At 35.5% G+C, this 24,297-nt stretch overlaps 1 protein-coding gene across 8 annotated transcripts in view; it reads left to right on the forward strand.

Annotated features, from left to right (window-relative positions):
• The window catches only part of Vav (Vav guanine nucleotide exchange factor), a 384,489-nt gene that overhangs the window by 5,022 nt on the left and 355,170 nt on the right, over positions 1 to 24,297 (forward strand). For all 8 annotated transcript variants that reach the window (XR_011334865.1, XM_069839772.1, XM_069839777.1 and 5 more), the window contains one exon: positions 23,806 to 23,981. Coding sequence is in view for 7 of the 8 variants with exons in the window: in XM_069839772.1 (XP_069695873.1) it covers positions 23,806 to 23,981 (176 nt within the window). In the remaining variant the exon portion in view is untranslated. The remainder of the gene's footprint in view (positions 1 to 23,805; positions 23,982 to 24,297) is intronic.

Here is a 24,297-nt window from a genome sequence, read left to right on the forward strand (position 1 = left end):
AATAGTACGTGTATCATGAACTTTTAAATCTCTAGTAATATTGTCAATCATGTCTTGATTTGAGATCATGTAGTTTGGGTCAGCAGTTGGTTCGCTAAAATAATCCTTCAGATATTCAGCAATTGCTTCATCCTTATCTTGTGGATTGTATTTCATGCCATTTGTAGTATGTATGGGTTGCTGTTTATTGATGTTGTTAAATGAAGTGAGTCTTTTTTGTTATTTTCCAGATAGTAGGCCCTATTTGAAGATGCAGCATCCATGACATCGCTTTCAAATTTATCTATTTTCAGTTCAAAAGTTCTTCTGTACAATTTTTTTTTTAAATTGTTATAGATAGCCTATTTTTGTCAGTTTCATTTCGAGTTTTTTTTTGCCACTTTTTCCTAGCTAAGCATTTCTGTTTGCAAAGAGTTTGAATTTCTAAGTTCTATGCTGTCCTGGGTTCTTATTGTATGCAGTTTTTGCGATTTTGACAGCACTGCTAATTGTAGAGGTGTAGATTTGTACAGCTTTATCTAAGTCCTCTCTTGATTTAATGATTATATTGCTTGGCACGGGAGAGTTTACGAGTTCCCTGAAGGATTTCCAATCGACTGTTTTTCTTTTGTCATTTTTTAATATAGAAGAAGCTGGAATGTGATCTAGATCTAGAATGACTGGGTCGTGGTTTGAAGACAGAGCAGAAACTGTTTCGATGTATAGAGGTGTGATAATAATATTGACAAGGCCAATGTCTAATACATCTATCATATGCAGATTATTGTATGGAAAGTGAGTTGGCTGTGAAGGAGCTATTATGTTATATTTATGTAGGGAAGCGTGTGCTTCAAGTTGTTTTCCTCTCGGAGTAATAATTCTTGAGTTCCATTTTGGGTTTTTACAATTGAAGTCACCAGCATGAATGTAGTTTTTTGACATTTCATGAAGTAAATCTAAATCATTGTCTAGAAGTTTCAAATTTGGAGAGTAATAGATAGCACCTCATTGCAAGTTTGAGTTGTTTATTGGAATTTCTATGAATGTAGCTTCAAGATTTGTAAAGTTAGGCATAGGTATATGTCGGTGATATAAAGTTGATTTAACAGCTATAACAGTGCCACCATGATGTCCTCGAAGTCCATCTGTGCGATATATTGTATAATTTCGTATTGTGAAACTTTGGTTGGCTGTTAGATGCGTCTCATTAATTAAAAATATGTCTATGTCAAACTCTTCAAGGAAATCAGTTAGAATATCATAATCTCTTCTTACACCATCTGCATTCCAGTAGGCTAGTTTCAGAGGTTTATTCACTGCCTTTTCTAAGATCAAGGATATCTATAAGACCTTCAAATAGTATTCCGATTTTTGTCAAAGTATTATTTTCTGATTTGATTTTTGACATTATACTTTTAAACTTCTGGATATAATTCCTAATATTTTTTGTAAAGTTCCAGATGTCTTGTAAGTCTTCTATTCTTGATGAATTGTCCCTTTGTTTGTTAAGCGTATCCTGATTGTGATTACTGTAGGGAGTTGGATTCCTATTTGGAAGATGCGGGAAATCTTGTTTTCTAAGAGTAATATTATTAATGCTCTGTTCTCTTTTGTTTTGTATTTCCTGAGTATATTTTAGGAATTTTGGACAGTTCTTGAAATTAGCTGGGTATTGCTTCAGAGACTGCATCACAATTATAGGCTACTAGTGGCTTGTGCAGCAAATGCTGCTGCAAACTAAGTTCGTTGGACGTTCAAATAAAAATTTTTCAGATTTATTTTCAATGAAGAATACTTGTCTTTTTGATAGTTATTTGCTTCCATAATAATGAAACATACTCCCTCTGAATGGATTTTTTTAGGCCAAATACTTTTTCTTGAACCTATCCAACTTCAGTTTTTGAGTTTCAACGCGAAAACGCAAGTATCAATGTCAGGACGATAGCAGTAGCTATTTCAGGTCATTGTGGATTGTAGGCAAAAGTTAAAAAATGCCAGGTTTGCTAAGCTTTCGAACAATAGCATTTTCGTATAGCTGCTGCATGTAGAACTTGAAATGTAGAGCGTAAAATCATTTTATCCTACTAAGAGATCTTGCTGAAATGATCTGGAGACTACAAAATTTTCTAAGCCTCTTATTTTATCAGTAAGTAATACCTTTTGATCTTTCCTTAGGAACTGTAATTTTTGCGCTCTCTCGAGCCAATACTGAAGACAATGACACATATCAATATGTACACTACACCGCCATTAAGTATATGAAAAAGACCCAACCCCACTGGGTTAATAAGTATAAAAATATTTGATTTTTAATAACAATATTATTATCTTAAGTTTTGTAGTTATATATAGCAGTCACTCAGTAAATTATAGAAATGAAGATCTAAATTAAGATATTCTCTACATTTACTTACATAACCTCAAAACGTTTCACTTTCATGTCATCAATATAGCATCAATATTATGTACAATTAATGAAAAATAGACGCACCATGATATTAACTATAATAATATTTAATTTCTAATGGTAATAATGTCATCAAACCACCTCAAGTTTCGTAGATTTGAATATCCAATACACAGCTGTACTCAGAAAATTTTACACTGCAGAATCAGTTTTTAATAACAAATTGAATTGAGCTCTAAATATGTCGGCAATCCTGCAGGTCATGGCCTTCGTGTAATAGCCTATTGTTTATTGTAGTGTGTGTTTTGTTCTGAAATTCAATCAAATCGGCCGTGATTCAACAAAATTAGTTCTCAAAACTGACAACAGATGGATTTTGGAAAATAGGAAAATTATGCAGGAAAATTGACATTTCACTGAAAACTACTACTTTGCCGAAAAACTTTGGATTCCAAGCTTCAAAATGAGGGGCCATTTATTAAAATCCGTTCAGCCGTTTTCCCGTAATTTCCATTACCAGTTCAAATTATATATATATAGATGTAAAATGTGCATTACCACATTTCACACATTTTGGTTGGACGAAACAGGTGGCAGCTTTGTGTCCAAAACCTCGGCACATGAAACATTGGAGTGGGCCTTGTAAACTTTTATAATCTTCAATGTTTAGTTTCAGATTAACCCATTTATGCCCAGGTGGGTCGTTTTCGACCCATTGTTTAAAATTTTTTTCCCACGCGAATTAGTCTAGGCAACACTACGTATCTACTTTTCTTAGATGCACAAAGGTACAATGCACTTGTGGAACACGCGGGAAACCAACAGACCACGTCATTATTGCGCGGGAACATGCCGAATAAATATGATGCAACTACCGTCTGCCTTGGAGAAGAAAAAGTCAGTAAAAACTCTGTTCAAACTGTGAATGTTATTAACAGTCAGTGTTTCCTGCCAAGAAGATTCAGGAGAATATGTATCTTGTATTTTTTGTCCATATTTACGCTGTTTGCTGTACAGTAGGGCTTAGAATTTAGTGTGGGTCGATAACGTATTACCTTTCACATAGCTTTTCATTATGAAATCATTTTGTTTTCTTATTATTTTTCTTTGAGTGATGTTTTTACGAACAACTACCTCAATAGAAGTTTGTGTAAGGATTAGGAGTGCTTTTGGGAATGATAATTCTGATAGCATTTCTCGGAATATCTCAGGCATATTACCGGTTTCGTTTACAACATTGTTTTATTTGTGTAATGTTGTATCTCACCGCTTGGGATGCACTCTGGATAGTCTTTGACGAACTAAGTAGTTCATAATTCTCGGCACTAGTGGCATCTATGAGAGCCAGGTGTGAATAACAATCAGAATGACCCCGTTTTGTCTTTTTATTATCTTCATGAGAGTTCTCTACTGGCCCTATCTGAAAACTGAGATCTTTCATAATAATTTCCATAATCATAAGTATTCCCTCTTTTCAGACTCACTGGTCTGACAGTAATCTAAATTCTAGAATAGTTGGAGAGATCTGATCTTCCGAAATCCCAAAATACGGGACAGATATATATTCATTGGTCTGCCTGAGGATAACGGATGCTGATTCTGGAGATGAAGATTGCAAGGACTCCGACCGAGCTCAACTACAAGCCGCAGCAGAGTTAGTGATAGAGCTACCAGACATTGTTCACTCTTATAATGAGGAAGGGGGCACCGATATTAGAAAAGATTCAGATCTTATCAGCAATGAAATTGAGAATTCCCCACCACCAACACGTAGAATAAAGCGAGAAAGAAATAAAGGTGAGCATCACATCTAACGAACATGAAGTAGCCCCTTTACAAGAAGAGGAAATCAATGTTCGTCTGCCTTAGGTTTTCCGTAAATATAATTGCAATATGAGTGGAGTACATACTTCTGATATTACTTACTTACAAATGGGTTTTAAGGAACCCGAAGGTTCATTGCCGCCCTCACATAAGCCCGCCATCGGTCCCTATCCTGTGCAAGATTAATCCAGTCTCTATCATCATATCCCCCCTCCCTCAAATCCATATTAATATTATCCTCCCATCTACGTCTCGGCCTCCCCAAAGGTCTTTTTCCCACCGGTCTCCCAACTAACACTCTATATGCATTTCTGGATTCGCCCATACGTGCTACATGCCCTGCCCATCTCAAACGTCTGGATTTAATGTTCCTAATTATGTCAGGTGAAGAACATACTTCTGATATACGTGGAAAAAATGGGACATACCATTACTTTCGTGGTTATTAGATGTGTGCATGAACAATGCTTGACTTCTCAGTCAGTCGATCATACGGAAAGTCTTTGGATGCACTCGCCTTCGGCCACGAAATAAGCAAGCCTAAAATATGACACTTCTCCAAAGAGTGGAAGACGAGTTCGTTCCTTCGATACCATCAAAGAACACGGGAGAAAGGATCACTGTAGACACTATAGCCCAACAATAAAGACGGCGATACAAGATTTGTGGCAATGTAAAAGCATGTCAGAGGTGCACCATGTCATGAGTAGAACTAAGGACTTATGTCATGTATTTTTTGTAGGTTATTTTACGACACTGTACCAACATCTCAGGTTATTTAGTGTCTGAATGAGATGAAGGTGAGAATGCTGGTGAAAAGTGTCCGGGGTCCAGCATCGATAGTTACCCAGCATTTGCTCATATTGGGTTGAGGGAAAAACCCAGAAAAAAACCTCAACCAGGTAACTTGCCCCGATCGGGATTCGAACCGGGCGGCCAGACGCGCTAACCGTTACTTCACAGATGTGGACCTTACGTCATGTACCATAATTTATTGTGTTCCAAATTATTTATTTCTTCCAGTACAAGGTTTCCTTTGAGATTTGTGAATGTAAAATACATGTGAATGTGAATGTAGCTCTCAGGGAAATTATTCAATAAATATTTAAAAAAAAATCGTATGCGTTTTTAATATGGTAATGATTTGTTTATACATTAATTTTAAATTTAAGAAGTTGCATACTACGCAAAAGCGTAAATACAACAAGAAATCATCAAAACATTATGATGAACAAATTCTCGAGGAAGTGCCTAGTGGGTCGTTTTCGACCCTCTCCATAAATTTTTACCGAAGTAACAAAATCAGTGTTTTCGTAGTTCCTCATGCTTACAATGTCCCTCTGACTCACTTAATATGATATGTGAAACAAAAATAAAAAAAAAATAATCTGGGCATAAATGGGTTAAAAAACCCTGTTAGAGTATGGATGTCAGGGGTTCCTGGAGTTTGATATGTAGTGATAATCCATACTGGTATAGGTAGGGACACTAATTCTCCAGAAATGTCATCTATTATCTTTTTCTTCATTTGTTTGACACTTTGTACCGAATATTTTTTCAAAACAAGTTCATTTAGAATTGTATTACTTGATGTTCCTACAGGTAGACCTTTCATAACTACTATATGAACTTTAACTTGTCCATTAGGGAAGGTATAGAATTCATAACTGTTAGCTTTCAAGTAATTACCTATGTCATTATAATTGTCATTATTAGCAGCAAAGATTTTTAAGCCCTGTGGGCAGGATTGTGCATTGATTTCTTCTCGTAGAAATTGTTTTAGTTGTTTTGCAAAATCAAAATAATTCACTTTGGTCAATAAAATGATTGGTGGTGGTTTCTTAGATTTGGGTTGAGAAATTGTGTTTTTTGAAACTGCACATGTTGCGGGATTAATATTTGATGGAGTTGTAGATGTGCCGACGAAGGGTGTAGTGTTACTGATGGTATTATAACAGTCTGTGGGCGTGGCAGTAGTTAGTATTTGAAATTTATGAGTTTGGATAGGTTTAGAATTCTTCATTGATGTTGCTATTTGTTTAGCAGCCTTTGTTTTTAATGTTTTCTTAGCTGGTGTGTATTCATCTGTTGATTTTATGATTTTCATTTGTTTGTTGAGTCATTGGAAAGAATAGATGGGAATGGCAATTTATTAATGCTATTTCACATAATGTGTTGAGATTATCACTTATTTCACAAGTGTCCAAGCTAGTAGATCTAGGATCTTGCATAGCTATCGCACAGACACAAGTTCTATAAGAGAAAAGAATTAAGAAAGAAGGAAAATACTTATGTAAAAACTAAGAAAGTATAATCACTAATTCACAGGAAAGAATATGCTTCACTTTAGAACACAGAACAAACAATCACTTTATCTAATTCAGAGATAACAGTCACTTTATCTAGTCTAGACAAAATAAGCATTTGAATCAGACCGCCATTTCTGCCTCCCTCGTGAATTTAACATTGCTTTCACTGAAACAGCGTATTTCCAGATTCCAATGGTAGATGCAGCACCAACCAGTTCATCCTACAGTGACTGTATGAATACAGTGTGGCCATTGGAGTTGGACACACCCACCCGCCGCCATTAAGATTCCAAGATTAGCTCTTATGGAGCTAATAAGAAAATCGTAACCTAATACTCATGTATTCACAATTATTGACACGCAGTGTCTTTAAATAAGATCTGAGATGTATAAAAACAAAAATACTACCTGTCTCACCTGCTTCCTGTATGTTGTCGTGGAATAATATAGGTCTAAACAGCAAAGTAAGGTTAGGTTAACTGCTATGGGATATCAGATGTTTTATTATGTTTATTGCATCCAAACTACATCTTGTAGGAGCCAAGCTAAGATAATTGTTGAACAGTAAAAACAAATCCTACATATATACATAACATTTTAAAGTCATAAATCACTATTATATACAAATGAATAACCAGGTCAGCAGAATGGCTAGGTAGGCCTAAAAAACAAACTCATAAATTTGCAGAAACTAAACAATAATATTCTAAATGCTGTGTATCTGCATAGCAACAGACTTATTACCACTACTCTCTTTGCTACTTCAGCATTTAATTTTTCTTTTATCGTAATATAATACCAGTAAGTTCTTTGATGTTATCACGTGAGACTCTCACAGTGAGAGGGCATAACATTGAAAAAAGTGCTATGATCGCATTGTGACATTATTATTGAAAAACTGTCCTTTTTCCATTTGCAGACCATTGATTAAATTTGAACTGATTGTTGCCAATGTTGTTGTTGTTGTCTAGTGCCTTGCATTTGGCAATGAAGCCATTAGCAGTCGTGCTTTCCAATACTTTTGAACTGTAGTTTCTTCTGATCTTAATGCTTCACAGGTCTTCAAGTGGTCTTCATTCATTTCTGCTGAATCGTTACACAGGACACATATGGGTGAAGCTGAGATACCTATTCTGTAGAGATGGCTTGCTAGACAGTCATGATTTGTCAATAGTCTGAAGGCTGCAACTGCTGTTTTCCTTGGTGTCTGGGGGATTATATCTGGGTTGGAAAGTAGTGTAATCCATTTTTTGTCTTTAGCATTTGATTCTATTTCTTGTAGGTATGAATGAGAAAATTTTGTAGTGATCAAGCATTTTATTGAGGAATATGAGAAATTAAATTTAGATTTTTGTTTTATTGTTGTGCCTTTCTTGGCAAGTGTGTCTGCGGTTTCATTCCCCATGACTCCACAGTGTGCTGGAATCCATTGGAGACGGACAATCTTATTAACTTTTTGGAGTTGTGTTAACATTTTGTAGCATTCTCTTATTTTTGTTGCCAATGTTATTCATATGCTTTTCATTGTGCGTTTAAGTTTATGTACTCTTTTAAAGAGTTATGAATAAAATAAATAAAAAAAATTAACAGTAATACCGGTAACTTAAAAACTGCCCCCTCAAATCTGCCGCCCTAGGCAGTTGCCTAGTCTGCCTAGGCCTAAATACGCCCCTGACCTAACCTATCACATATTTGTAGGTGCAAGGCATACCAAAAGTCGCGAGTAATTGGATGACATATCCTTCACAATAGCCCATATTTTTTTAAGTCATAAATCACTAGGGTCTTTTAAACACAAATGAACAACTAGGTCAGCAGAATGGTTATGTAGGTCTAAACAACTATGATATAAATTTGCAGGAATTGAACGATAATATTCGTGGTTCCGTAACAGACAACAAATACGTTCAAATATAAGCTAAAATATTATTTGAATAGTGCAATATGGCTCGTCTATTGTGTTTTACTGAAGAACATTTTAAATAAATATTTATAGGTACAGATTAAATAATAAATTGTGACATAATTTAATAGTAATAGAGAGTTTTCATTGTAATTGTATAAAGTTCGTTATGCTTAAAGCTTAAAAAAATGTCTTATGTAATAAAGCTTAAATGTACTGAATAGTAGCCAACTTAGATTTCTTTCACGATTTGCTGTTTCATAACTTCTAAACTATGGTTGAAAATGGAAATAAACACTGTAAATAATGGAGTATACGTCAGCCTAATATAATTTCTGATTTTTATCCGGACAACTGCTTAAATTTTTAATTACTTAAAGGAAATAATAAAATCAGTTATCATGCTAACAACTGATGTAAGTTTTCATCTTTTGCATTATAGCACAAATATTTCATGGATTACGGTAAGAATACTTATATCTATATATGTTAAAGAAATTTAATTATCTTAAACTTGAAGGTATATCCATAAAATCAGCTGAAAATCAGATGTAATCCTTTATTTTTCCACGTCTTGAAGACTAATAACATGGGTTCCAACTATTTGTTTTGAATCTTAATGGCGGCATTGTATCACGTGACCGCAACATCCAATCAGAAATGATACATCCAATGGCCACACTGTATTCATACAGTCACTGTAGTTCATCCTAGAGTCCCTCGATAATAATTGACTTAAATTTGTGGTTTTCTATTAACGAACCGAACACGGTACTGTCACACAGAAAGTGTCCACTTAATGTTGGGCTCTGACATTGTCAACTCACTTGAGGCATGTGAATATAAGTGGAATAATTGAGCCGAGTCTGGTATAGTTTCTGGGAAGCTCAGTCTGTAGAGCGTTGGCGTGCTCAGCCAAAGGTACCAGGCTCGATACCAGCTTTGGAACAATTTTTCCCTTTAAATTATTGAAGTTAGCTTTACCTGAAAGCCAGATTCATATAACATAACTAACTTACTTAGAAATTTCCGAATATAACTACCAGAATTCAGTAGGTGCCGTAATAGGAAGTTCACTAAATTTCTGTTTCAAAACATGATCTGATGTCAGATCTAGCAAACTCTCATATTCTTTTACAGATATTTCATCCAGTGCTTTTGAAATCCTAAAAGGATTTCTGGATAAATTTCAGAACACAAATTCCTTCCTTTCCCTCTTCAAAATTCTAACCTTGTGCACAGAAAATAAATTATTGGTACTGAAAAGTGCCTTTTCATAAGCATTATGATGCGCATTCAACAAACGCAGACAGATCTGCTCTTTTTAATATTTTCAGATAGGCTATAATTGTCAGTGAGGAATCCGTATAATTTCCCCCAAAATCACTGAGTGTTGGGAAGTATCATAGGCCTATTGTCTTTTATGTAATTATAAGCTTACATTACTTTCAGAATGCAAGTTTGGTCCGGGTTGTGAATATCGAAATTTTTTTTTTCTCTGACGTGAGAGATTAAGTTAATTTTGTTTTGTAGAATAGGCTATCTTCAAGGTAGGCTGACTGCTGCAAACAAATTGTATTTCTCAGACATTCAGAGAGATGAAGAACGTGATCAATAGAACCTGAATAAATTTTCAATCAAAGCTCAAACACTCTTACGAGAACTTTCCGCTGAGACAGCCATTCTACTTCTGTATAAAGCAACAAAGAACATTCGTGCATTGAGTGGCCTTAATTTAATGATTTATTACATTCACCACACCATTCAACACAGTTTTTAAACATTTTTTCTTTATTTTTTTACAAGTACTTGCCGATGCAGGACGCAGTGACTACTTCAAGACAGAACAAACTCTCTGATATGTGACACTACACCAGCTATATTCCGTCATTGCTTTGGCACAATCCATACAAATATTAACTTAGTACACTTTTCTCAGCTGATTTTATGTTCAGACATCAGGGCTGGGCAGTATTTGAGATAGGACCTACATGTATTTCAAATACGTATTTTAAATACATTTGTATTTTGTAATTTGTAAGGATTTTAGAAAGTATTTTGTATTTAAATACATAAAATTGATGTATTTTGTATTTCAAAAACTCACAATACTTTCTTCTTCTTCTTCTTCTTCTTCTTCTTCTTCTTGTCCAAGTTTTGGATTTGGATTTGGATTTGAAGAATGAGCTTTTGTATTATTTGCCTAAGTTACACATTTCAGATGTGCTAGCCATACATTTAGTTTTCTTGCCACAACTGATTTTCTTAATGCAATAAAGAAATTTCCAACAGCATCAAGAATCCATCACCCAACACTTAATAAATTTTCAGCATTATGGAATGCGTCTAGGAGACCCAAATCCTCAGAAATTATATCAGATGTCTTGAAATATTCATTAAAGTTTCCTTGCCCAACTCAATGGAATTCTCTTTATGACTCAATCTCTCAAACATTGCAATTCAAACATGATATAAACAGTATATGTGAAAAACTGGGATTGTCAACCTTCAAAGTTGTTGAATTTCAGTACCTTGAAGAATATTGTGCAGTTCTGAAATCCACTGCCATAGCCTTTCATTTAATGCAAAATGAGAAGACGTGCTATTATGGCCAACGTTTGCCCACATTAATTTCCCTCCAAAACAGATTACATATTCTGTTATCTAGTAATCTACACCCCTATTCCAAGTAACTCCAATCCTATTAAGTTCGGTTTCATCAATATTTAAAGCAATGTTTGATCTGACCCCAGAAGCAAATTGAGCTATTTTGGCAGTTTGCTTCCACCAGTCATTTAAGATGGATGGCTGGCTACCTGACACTGCCTTACCAAATGATAAGAAGAAGACACAGAATATGTGCGTGAAATCAGCTGGGCAGTTCTCTGCTGAAGACGATCAAAACAATTCCTATGTTTTCAACTCAAGTACAACAGACTTTGAAAAGCAAAAAGAAAAGAACTTGTCTACTGCGGAGTATGAGCTCACACAATTCTTCAATCGCAAAGGGACAACCCTGTGCACTCTTCAGAATTATCCAACAATGAAACAAGCTTTCTGCGCCTGTAGAAAGACTGTTTTCTGTTTTGCAGGATTTATTCATTCACAAGCAAGGGGATCCTTATCTGATAAACCTTTTGAGAGTTTTTTTTTTTTTTTTTTTTTTTTTTAGGGAGCAGTAATTATTCATATATGACATAATTTCATTGCTGACTGGGAAAAGGAAGAATGTTCAGTTACAGTGTTTATATAAAACTTCGAGGTAAAAATTCTTAGAATATCAGTAATATTCTTATTTCTTTGTATATTGTATCGAGTATTTGAAATACAAATGTATTTTGGTTAATTTTTTTGAAGTATTTTGTATTTGTATTTGAAATACTTGGATGCCAGTATTTTGCCCAGCCCTGTCAGACATGTAACTATTAATAACATTAAAATTCTGTTCTTCAGTAGTGAGATTTTCAAGAGATTTTCATAGTAGATGATCATCCTCAATTATTATAATTTAGTAGTATTTTTTAGTAGACTATTTGACGATGCTGTATCAACATCTTAGGTTATTTAGCATCTGAATGAGATGAAGGTGACAATGTCGGTGAAATGAGACCAGGGCCCAGCACTGATAGTTACTCAGCATTTGCTCATATTGGGTTGAGGGAAAATCCCGAAAGAAACCTCAACCAGGTAACCTGTCCCAACAGGGATTCGAACCACCTGGTTTCACGGCCAGAAGCACTAACCATTATGCCACAGGTGTGGACTCCTCGATTTTGTTTCCGAAAATGTATGTGACAAATACAATTGGCTACATCTGTTGATTCATCATGTTGTAAAGAGAAAGCAAAGGTAGATTTTTAAAGGTAGATTTAAGATACAACACCAATAATTGTGGTCCTGGCAAACTAAAGCAAATAGCTATCCCTTTAATCTAGGTAAATTGCTTCAGAAGCTTTCTAAATAGTTTCCAGCTCATGAATCCTTATTAAATATCATATCCAAAATCTAACAAAATCGAAACATGGGAATACCTCCAAAAATGGATTTAAAAATAGCGGACTAACTGCTTCATACTATATGCAAATAGGAATTAATTTGCAAATCTACAGTTACACTTCTTCCTTATTTGTGAATTTCGGACATCAAAATTACCTCAAGCCAGATACCTACACTTGTACTGCAGTGAATGATCAGCTTGACTTCACTGAAAATTCAATTGTGGACATAGCCTAATTTTCCTGAATGGCAAATTTGTAATAAGAAGAAGCGACAGATTATAGCCAGACTGGGATCAGACCTGGTAATAGAATATATACTAATGCATTCCACAAAAAGTGGATGAGGAGTGACACAAGGAAGTGGATTTACAGAAATCCAGAGGGCAACGTGGATTTTTTTCTATGCTCCTGTGTTCCACATAAAACTTAGCAATAGAGAAATACACCAGAATTTTGTTGGAAAATGGTGAACAACAAAAATAAATTAGGGTAAGCAGACAAACAAGGGACAATAATGACATCTGCTGTGGATGATTAGCATGTCTGACCGTGAAACAAGCAGGCCCAGGTTCAAGTCCTGGTTGGAACATGTTATCTGGTTGGGGTTTCTTCAGAATTTTCCCTCAACCAATTGAAGCAGAATTATTGCGTTGGACATCAGACTCATTTCTCCAGGGCCGGTTCTGGGTTATTAGATGCCTGCATGCTAGAGATAAGTAATTGGCCGCCCTAAACATTGCACATCCCGAGTACATTCACTGCTTAACCTAACCTTTGGAAGCCTATTAGTATGTATTTTTGTGACAACCATGTAATTAATTGACAAAGAAAAATCCATAAAAATTTTTTACAGTATTTATTTGAAGTTTATAAACATAGAAAATGAAAAAAAATGTATCAAACAGAAGCAACTGTTAATCAGTTACATTAGAACAGCCTTCTTTTTGCTTTCTTATTTGCCAGTTCATCAATAACATCTGAGAAGTCTTAATTTTTCACACAACTCATTTTCTATAGCTAACAATCTAAGTCATTAAACCTTTCTTGTGTCATTGTTTTCTTAAATATGTTTTAATAAGTTCGAGCTTTGAAAAACTTCTTTCACAGGTAATGTGAGAAAAATTCTCAAAGCTATAAACAGATTAGGAAATGATGACGTGAAATTATTATGTGCAATGTAAGTCAAGTTTTTTAATAGATCAGTTTCTGAAATGCCATCATTGCCATTGCTCAAAGTTCTGAATGTTATCAACTCAGAATCATCAACATCTTTAAGATACGCACTTTATTAATTTGAAGGGCAACATCTAAATCAGAACACTTTAGTTCATCCTCTGTCATTTCTTTGAATTCACAAAGAAATTTAAATATAGGCCTCTATTCAGATTTTCAAATCTTTCTTCAGTGAAATTTAATACAGCATCAACAATTATTAGATAAAATTGTATTCCAAACAATTCTTTTGGATCTTATTTCTTCGTCAGGACTTTCATAATCAAAATGGCGAACTTTAGCTCTTCTCCTTACAACTGGAAATTCGGATACTAGGCTGCATGACTAATATATGTATTAAATGCTTAATTACATCTTGTTTCACTAAGAAATTAACAAGCTCACTCAAAACTTTAAGGGATTCATTTATGTTGGATTGAGGGCACTCAACATTTTGCTTACAACATCAATTTTTGACAGAATATCATTCCATATAACAATTGAGCAAATGAACTTGAACGGTCAGCACGTCTGGCCGCGAAACCAGGTGGCCCGGATTCGATTCCCGGTCGGGGCAAGTTACCTGGTTGAGGTTTTTTCCGGGGTTTTCCCTCAACCCAATATGAGCAAGTGCTGGGTAACTTTCGGTGTTGGACCCCAGACTCATTTCACCAGCATTATCACCTTCATCACATTCAGACACTAAATAACCTTAGATGTTGATAAAGCGTCGTAAAATAAGCTACTAAAATAAAATTAAAAAAATGAACTTGAAAGATGCAACCTGATCTAACAAACATTGAGCTGTGTGTTTTGTTTTCATGTCTCTGGAATTATTAAGTCATTTAACCCATCTATGCCCAGGTGGGTCGTTTTCGACCCATCGATTAAAATTATTTTTCACGCGAATTAGTCCGGGCAACACTACGTGTCTACTTTTCTTAGATGCACAAAGGTACATTGCACTTGTGGAACACGCAAGAAACCAACAGACCACGTCATTATTGCGCGGGAAAAACTCTGCTCAATCCGTGAATTATATTAACAGTCAGTGTTTCCTGCCAAGAACATTCAGGAGAATATGTATCTTGTATGTTTTTGTCAATATTTACGTTATTTGCCGTACAGTAGGACTTAGAATTTAGTGTGGGTCGATAAGCACTTATTCGAGAATTACCTTTTACATAGCTTTTCATTATCATTTTGTTTTCTTATTATTTTTTTAAGTGATGTTTTTACGAACAACTGCCTCAATAGAAGTTTATGTTAGGATTAGGAGTGCTTTTGGGAATGATAATTCTGATAGCATTTCTGAGAATATCTCACTCAGGCTTATTACAGCTTTCATTTACAATATTGTTTTATTTGTGTAATATTATATTTCAGCGCTTGGGATGCACTCTGGATAGTCTTTGACGAACTAAGTACTTCATAATTCTCGGCACTAGCAGCACCTATGAGAGCCGAGTGTGAATTACAATCAGAATTACCCTGTTTTGTCTTTTTATTCTCTTCATGAGAGTCCCCTACTGGCCCCATCTGAAAATGGAGATCCTTCATTTCAGCTTCCATAATCATAATTAGGCCTATTCCCTCTTTTCAGACTCACTGGTCTGACAGTAATCTAAATTCTAGGATAGTTCGCGAGATCTGATTCTTCCAAAATCCCAAAATACGGGGCAGATATATTCATTGGTCTGCCTGAGGATAACGGATGCTGATTCTGGTGATGAAGATTGCAAGGACTCCGACAAAGCTCAACTACAAGCCATAGCAGAGTTAGTGACAGAGCTACCAGACATTTTTCAGCCTTATAATGAGGAAGGGGGCACCGATATTAGAAAAGATTCAGCTCTTATCAGCAATGAAATTGACAATTCTCCACCACCCACACGTAGAATAAAGCGAGAAAGAAATAAAGGTGAGCATCATGTTTAACCAACATGGAGTAGCCCCTTTACAAGAAGAAAGAGGATATCAAAGTTCGTCAGCCTTATGTTTTCTATAAATATAATTGCAATATGAGTGGATACATAGGCCTACTTCTGATCTATGTGGAAAAAATAGCACATACCATTACTTTCGTGGTTATTAGATGTGTTTATGAACAATGCTTGGATTCTCAGTAATCGATCATATGGAAAGTCTTTGGATGTACTCGCCTTCGGCCACAAAATAACATAAGCCTAAAATATGACACTTCTCCAAAAAGTGGAAGACGGGTTCGTTCCTTCGATACCATGAAAGAACACCAGAGAAAGGATCACTGGGCACCTAATTATAGCCCAACAACAAAGACTGTGATACAAGATTTGTGGCAACATAAAAGCATGACAGATGCACCTTATCATGAGTAGAACAAAGGAGATAGTCATGTATTTTTTAGCAGATTATTTTATGACGTATCAACATCTCAGGTTATTTAGCATCTGAATGAGATCAAAGTGATAATGCCTGTGAAATGTCCGGGATCGAGCACCGATAGTTACACTGCATTTGCTCATATTGGGTTGAGGGGAAACCCCGGAAAGAACATCAACCAGGTAATTTGCCCTCATCGGAATTCGAACCCGGGCAGCCTGATCTTGCGGCCAGACACACTTAACATTACTCTACACATGTGAACCTTATGTACATAATTTGTTTTTTTATAATTATTTCTTCCAGTACAAGGTTTCCTCTCAGATTTGTGAATGTAAAATATATGTGAATGTGAATGTAGCTCTCAGGGAAATTATTCAATAAATGAATCGCTTATTTAAGAAAGGCCCTTTGTCCACAAAATAGGCATTTTCATTTTATTGTATGGATGAAATCCTTATACCTAGGTGCTTCATATAGGCAAGAAAGGCCGCATGTCCAACTCATTGTGTGTGTAATATGGGGTTTCGTAATAACTTTATTTACGAATGGCCCTATTCCTGGGACCTGGAGTAAAGACCTTTCATAAATAAACTTGAGTTGTAATGGTTGGTGAACGGAAATTGGAAGTATGGTATGTAAGAACGCATTCCTAATCTGTTAGCTGTTGGTGAGAAGGTTACAAAAACTCATTTTATTGGATAAATCCCCAAAGGACAACAGAGGCAAACAACAGAACCAGAAGACTATTCCAATCACTACAGTGATGCAAGTAAAAGATCACATTGCAAGTTTTCCCTTGAAAACAAGTCATTATTCTTCCAAAGAACTACACTACCTTGATGCAGAGTTAGACATTAAAAAAAGTATACTCTTTTTAAGGAAAAATATTCTGATTGTTCTGTAAAATATAGTTTTTACTATAACATTTTTAAAAAGCATTTTGACTACAGGTTTGGTAGGCTACATACTGTGAATGCGAGGAGCTTCACTCTTAAAGAAACTGCTAAAAGAGTGGCAGAAGCTCAACTAATTGTTCACAAAAGGAGGAGCAATTAATTTTATGCATCACTGAAGCAAATGAAAAATGTTATATTTTATTTAACGACGCTTGCAACTTCCGAGGTTATTTCAGCATCTCTGGTGTGCCGGAATTTTGTCCCGCAGGAGTTCTTTTATATGCCAGTAAATTTACTGACAAGAGCTTGTCGCATTTAAGCACACTTAAATGCCATCGACCTGGCCCGGGATTGAACCCGCATCCTCGGGCATAGAAGACCAGCGCTATACCAACTGTGCCAACCAGATCGACGAAGCAAATGAAGGAATACTACAAGGATAAAGACAATGTTTTATGTTTGACGATTGATTATATGCAGAATATATATCGGCCTCATATTCCATCCAGCAGGTGTTTTACTTAAAGCCGCTGACACAATGTATTTTCTATTTACAATGTTAAGTCTGGTGAGGCCTACTTTTTTGTATAGCATGAAGGCATTGCAAGGAAAGGGTGTAGTGATGTGTGCTCTTTCTTCCTCACGTATGTGAGGGAAGAAGCGTCAAACAACATCGATGAACTGTATATTTACATTGATAACGCAGCAAAGCAAAACAAAAATCATTCCATGATTTGCTTCTTGATGACACTTGTGCATACGGGTCGCTTTTCAAGAGTTATGTACAAACTACCAATACGTGGGCATTCATACCTGCCAAATGACTGGGATTTTGGTACTGTGAAGCGCAGCCCAAACAGAGTGGATAGACATTTTACAGTCAGAGATGTGATAGAAATTATTGTAAGTGCAAGTCACAAATTTCGTGTTAGACTTGTTAAAATTGAAGACATCTTGGACTTCCAAACCTGGTGCTCCAATATGTATAAGAAATCTCCTGTATCAGAAGAAAGCCAAGTTCACAGATTGAAGAATTCTAAGAAAGGAAAGAGAAGTCTTTGCAATATCAACTCCTACCACGAGTTCATCTGGACAAAGAAGAAATGGATACGTAGAGGCATTACCTTACATTGGAGGATTACAAATCAAACACTTTCTATTTGCATTTGGAGCAGAAATAGTTTTGCCAAACCAAAAGGCTTACACTGTTGTCAACCAATTACAGAGGACAAAGTTCATGACCTGAAATCGCTTTTGCCCGACATTCCTGAAGACAAAAGCGAATTGTTCCGCACTCTCACATCTTCATGGCCAAAAAGCAAAGTAGGAGACAAGTGGAAGAAACACAGAAGGGAAGGGGTAAAAAAATAAGGAAACACAGGCCTACATCTCATGTTTACTGCTTATTTTTGTAATAAATGTTTCATTGAAGAATGGAAAAAATGTGTTTATTTAAGAAAGGCCCTTTGTCCAACCTTTTCAAAAAGCTGTATGCTTGACAATTTTGTTGATAGTAACTGAAAATTTCCTTAACATGTTCCCTTTATTTTGTAGTATAACGTATCATGTTTTCAGATTTTTTAAATATTTAGTATTTTCAATAAACAGTTTTTTTTTAATTTTCCACAAAAATATGTTTTTGGACAACGGGCCTTTCATAAATAAGTGATTCAAATATTTCATGTTGAATCTTTTGTACACTACTTTTAACACTTGATTATAAATAATTGATTAAATGGCGATCTTATTCGTGTTAATTGTGTAAGTATGTGCGGCTTACAGCTGTTTCGGTGCTTCTTCACACCATCCTCAGAGCCTACTAGATCTCGGCATCATCTCAAACTTCGCTGCCTGTTGTGTGGGTGCGTTCGATTGTTGAAAAGTGTTGAAATGTGGTGTCAAATAGTGTGTGTGTTCTGAAATTGATCTGTGTGTTGAGAATTTCATCAGGGTGTGTTTCAGTGTGTCTGTATATTTCATATTGTTCTAGTGTGTTGAGTTTTTGGTTTGTATGTGTAGGATTTCCATGTCTGTATTTATGTTATTGTATGTGTGGTTAGCATTAGTTATGTGTTCGGTATATGTAGATGTATTGTGTCCTCTGGTTATTGCTTTAATGTGTTCTTTGTATCGAGTTTGGAATGATCTGCCTGTCTGTCCAAGTATAAACTGTCGCAACTATTGCATGTGAGTTTGTATATGCCTGTGTGGTTGTAAGTTATTTATTTGTTTGTGTTGTTTGTGTGTGTATGTGTGTTGAGATGTCTTTGTAGTGTGTTTTCTGTTCTGTATGCTATGTTGTATTTCTGTTTTCTGATGCGATCTTGTGTGTGTTTTTGTTTTCGTATGTTAGTGTGATGTATTTCTTGTGTTCTTGTGTTTGTTTTGTGTTTTGTGTGTATTTGTGTTTGTTGAGTTTTTGTTTTGTGTGTATTTGTGTTTGTTGAGTTTTTGTTTTGTGTGTATTTGTGTTTGTTGAGTTTTTGTTTTGTCTTCCTTATGATGTTGTCTATTATGTTTATGTGTTGTGTATGTGTCTGGTGGTGGTGGTTGGTTTTCTGTATATTTTGAAGGTGTGTTTGTGTGTTCAAAATATACAGAGAACCAACCACCACCACCACAGACATACGCAACATACCTAATCACTCCACACAACACAAACATGCTGCATTCAGGACAAAAGTACACATTACTCAACATACCCATGAGCCAACAACACTACAATGAAGAAGTGAACACAATCAAGTACATAGCACAAGAAAATGGTTACAATCCAAACATAATAGACAACATCATAAGGAAGACAAAACAAAAACTCAACAAACACAAATACACACAAAACAACACAAACACAAGAACACAAGAAATACATCACACTAACATACGAAAACAAAAACACACACAAGATCGGCTCCTCATTCAGAAAACAGAAATACAACATGGCATACAGAACAGAAAACACACTACAAAGACATCTCAACACACACAAACAATACAAACTCACATGCAATAGTTGCGATAGTTTCTACATTGGACAGACAGGCAGATCATTCCAAACTCGATACAAAGAACACATTAAAGCAATAACCAGAGGACACAATACATCTACATATGCCGAACACATAACTAATGCTAACCACACATACAATAACATAAATACAGACATGGAAATCCTACACATACAAACCAAAAACTCGACACACTAGAACAATATGAAATATACAGACACACTAAAACACACCCTGATGAAATTCTCAACACACAGATCAATTTCAGAACACACACACTATTTGACACTACATTTCAACATTTTTCAACAATCGAACGCACCCACACAACAGGCAGCGAAGTTTGAGATGATGCCGAGATCTAGTAGGCTCTGAGGATGGTGTGAAGAAGCACCGAAACAGCTGTAAGCCGCACATGCTTACACAATTAACATGAGTAAGATCGCCATTTAATCAATTATTAATCAATGTTTTAAAAAAATCGTATGCATTTTTAATATGGTAATGATTTGTTTATACATTACTCTTAAATTTAACAAGTTGATACTACACAAAAGCATAAATAAAACAAGAAATCATCAAAACATAATGAACAAATTCTCGAGGAAGTGTCTAGTGGGTCGTTATTGACCCATCCCATAAATTTTTACCAAAGTAACAAATTCAGTATTTTATAGTTCCTAATGCTTACAACCTCCCTCTTGACTCAATATGATATGTGAAACAAAAATTAAAAAAAAAATAATAATAATAATAATCTGGGCATAAATGGGTTAAACTTTTCAAGACTGCATTTAATTGCATTCTGAGAGACCACACTTCTTTTATTCTACTCTCCCGTCTGTATCACTTACAGACTTTAATGTTACCTGGTCATATTGTAGTGAATACTTCAGAAAGTGACCTCAGTGTCTAAGGTTTAGAATAGTTGTTTCCCTTTTTTTACATTAATGTCACTGGTGCTATGTTGTAGGATAATATATTTGATGTTTATTCTGAGTTGAAACATTTCAAGTGGAATATCGTTTTAGTGTGACAGACATTTATGAAGACGAATGGAAAATGGACAGACTACAAGAGACAATTTTAAGAAGCATTTACATGTTTTGAAAAGTATTCCAGCTTTTGTACAGAAACTTTGAAAAGACTTTGAAAGTAACTTAAATGATAATTCAAGCTACCTCACAGCTCACAGATGGGCTGGGCTAGTCATAACTTATCGGGATTTGTATGCCCTAATTGTTGTTCACGATTCTTATGTTTTGAAGGGAACATGTCTCATGTCACATAACTCAATGCGTGAGGGACGCTTGCACAACAGGTGTCCTCTCTGAATGACTGTTGTTCCCTATATAAGTTTCGACTTGCCTGGACCCATCGCTCACTTGCGTACTGTTATTTCCTCGCTTACTTGCGAACTCTGTATTTTATCGCTCACTTGCATATTCTGTGTTTCTGACGCGGTCTGTGCTAGTCGACGCTAACTTTGTATCTTTAACATTTTGTAACTTTGTATCTGTTCTCATTTATTGACTTAAATTCTGTGACTAAGCTTCGGCTATCATTTCGACCTGATGTACTTAGAACTGTTAATAAACGTGAGCTAGCACAGTAATCCTTCGATTTATTTCTTCAACTCAACTCATCTTCCAACATCTGGGGTCGTCGCCGATACTTCGAGAATTACGTACAACGTAAGTCTTCGAAGGGAGTCCGTCGATCCTGGGACTGCAGCCTGGGAGACGACAATATTGTTTTTCAGTATATCCCACCTATAAGGGGATGCAGAGAAGAATGTATATAATTCTTGGATAATATTAAAGAAATGAACTGTTTCTAGTGTTATTTTGGAAACATCGTTTACAACTAGATTCAAAATAGCCTATGAGATGTACAGGGCACAAAAATGTTCTAGGATTGATATTCTTAATTTTATTCTGCAGACCATTGTACTTAACACGCATATTTGTCCCATTGTTGTACCCTTGTCCACGCATATTTTGAATATCTAACTCATAATTTGGTAAGAGTTCACTTAAGACATAATTGCATAAACCTTCCCCTAAAGTCTGAAACAGGATAAAATCCAAGAAGTAATTCTGGAACTGCAACATCAGAAGTGCCAGCATTTACAATTCTTATTACAAATGATATTTGTTATGAGCATGCTGTGAAATAATGTGATCAAATTTTGCCAACATTTCTGTAGCTTTTAAAAAATTTCCATTATTTGTTTCATATAATTTATCATTTGTATGTACCTCTGAAAGCTAAACACTATCCTGCTAAGAACTGTACAATTGTAATGATTCTTTCAATGATGGCTTACCATCATCTTTTTTCAGATCCAAAATACTGTTTTTGTTCTTTGTCAGTTCATTGTACAGTAGTGGCAAAAAAAAAAAAACAACCGGACTGACCCTTGTAGTGGATTTCAGAGCCTTGTTCAAGTGACAGCATGATAGACTGGTAACTAAGACTTTTATGGTTCGAATCCTGCCTGGGAAGGAAACTTTTTTTTGTTCCTTATTCAAATTTATTCCCAATACTTTTCGATTGCAGTGATATTTTATTACTTAACTTGTTATTCCCAGAACATGAATTTTACCAGCTTATTTTCTAATGTCAGCAGTCGAAACTACAACAGTTTCAATAGATTACTCGCTGTCTTGTGAATGCAGGCGTGGCATGCGCAGTGGCTCATTTCGGGGACTTTGATTATTCTGTCGGTCTGGTTTTTTTGCCACTACTGTACAATTATTGTTGATGTGTGCTTTTAATTCAGTCCACTTTTTACAGTTTTGCATATGTTCTGCATCAGCTAAATATTGCCAATCTGAAAACCCTGATTATCTCTTAATTTGTTTTTCTTCAAAGTGCAAACTTGCAACAGATGCAAAACACACTATTGAATTTTCTGGAACAGATTAACCAACTTCTTTCAACTTTTTCTCCATTTAATAAGAGTCTCATAAATTGAGATGTGGAAAATGATCTTCCATTGTCATCTTTAGGAAAGTTTATATTTTGAGGTGTTAACAAGTCACCTCTGAATTATGAGTTCTAATAAACGATTATTAACAATAGGTGGTCAGGTATTAGGATACTCTAAATCACATTCTGCTGTCAATTCAACACAATTACTATTATCCCTTAAATTATCCTCACACTGAGGCACTGAGCCTTCCTCCGGCACAATTTCAAACAAACTTCAAACTTCCCATGTGATTTTTCATCTTCCATTTCGGTTTCATTCTTACTGTCTGGAAAAAATTCAGAATCAATTGAAGTTGATGCAGTTGAATCACCTTCACCAAACTTTATGAATTTCAGCACAGAACCTCATAATCGTTCCTTTTCCCTGTCACTTTCACAATGATGATGATGATGATGATGATGATGATGATGATAATAGACAAACAACATCTTCTGTTATGCCCAGCCTTAAACCCAACTGCCAACAGACTGAGGACCTTATTAGCTTGTACTGGGAATTAATATTTGAGGAGAAAAATTCGCTCCAGCGCCAGGGATCGAACCCAGGTCCTTGGTTCTACGTACCAAGCGTTCTGACCACTGAGCTACGCTGAATTCAATCCACAGCACCGGACCAAACCCTCCTCCTTGAATGTTTCCCTTTTGGCCTTACTTCAAGTTAGGCATATATGTTGACTTTTTATGTACAAGTCAACTGCCATTATACAAGGGGCGCACTCAGCTGAGTGACTTATTTGGCTGGGATTCCGCAGTTAAGTGCACAGTAATCTGTACAGAAATATCCACTGCTAGCTATGAGAATATTAAAGATATTTTTTATTTTTTTATTTTTATTTGGTCTGGTGCTGTGTTTATTGTTAGTAGTATTGTTGAACTGACTTTTTTTTTTTTTTTTTTTTTTCTTCTAGTTTCTGTGTCTTCGGAACATCAAGACGTTTTTGCAAGCCTGCCATGAAATCTTTGGCTTAAAAGAAAGTGACCTGTTTGAGCCGTCCATGTTGTTTGACTTGACAGACTTCTATAGAGTCCTGAATACTTTGTCCAAGTTATCCAATTGTGTAAAGGTTCAGAGAAGGAAAATACCGTAAGTGTAATTTTTTAAGCATACATGATCTATTCTCATAAAAAAGAGACATTTGTCATCAATGTATTCTTTTAGAGTACCAAATAAATGGAATTTTGAGCTGTAGAATGAAAATCAGTTATCAAAGAAAGAATGCACATGAAGTATCATAATTTCTGCTCACAATTTAAGGTCATATAGTTCTAAGTTATGATGCAGAACAACACAGAATGCTAAGTCTCACCAACTTATGTTATTGTTGTTGCGCCAAGAATTTTGTAATATTTCTGTTTCTAAAACATAATACTTGGTAGTGATGAGAAATACCACGTAATTT

Source organism: Periplaneta americana, chromosome 11, assembly GCF_040183065.1.
Source record: "Periplaneta americana isolate PAMFEO1 chromosome 11, P.americana_PAMFEO1_priV1, whole genome shotgun sequence".
In the NCBI taxonomy this organism is placed as follows: Eukaryota; Metazoa; Arthropoda; class Insecta; order Blattodea; family Blattidae; genus Periplaneta; species Periplaneta americana.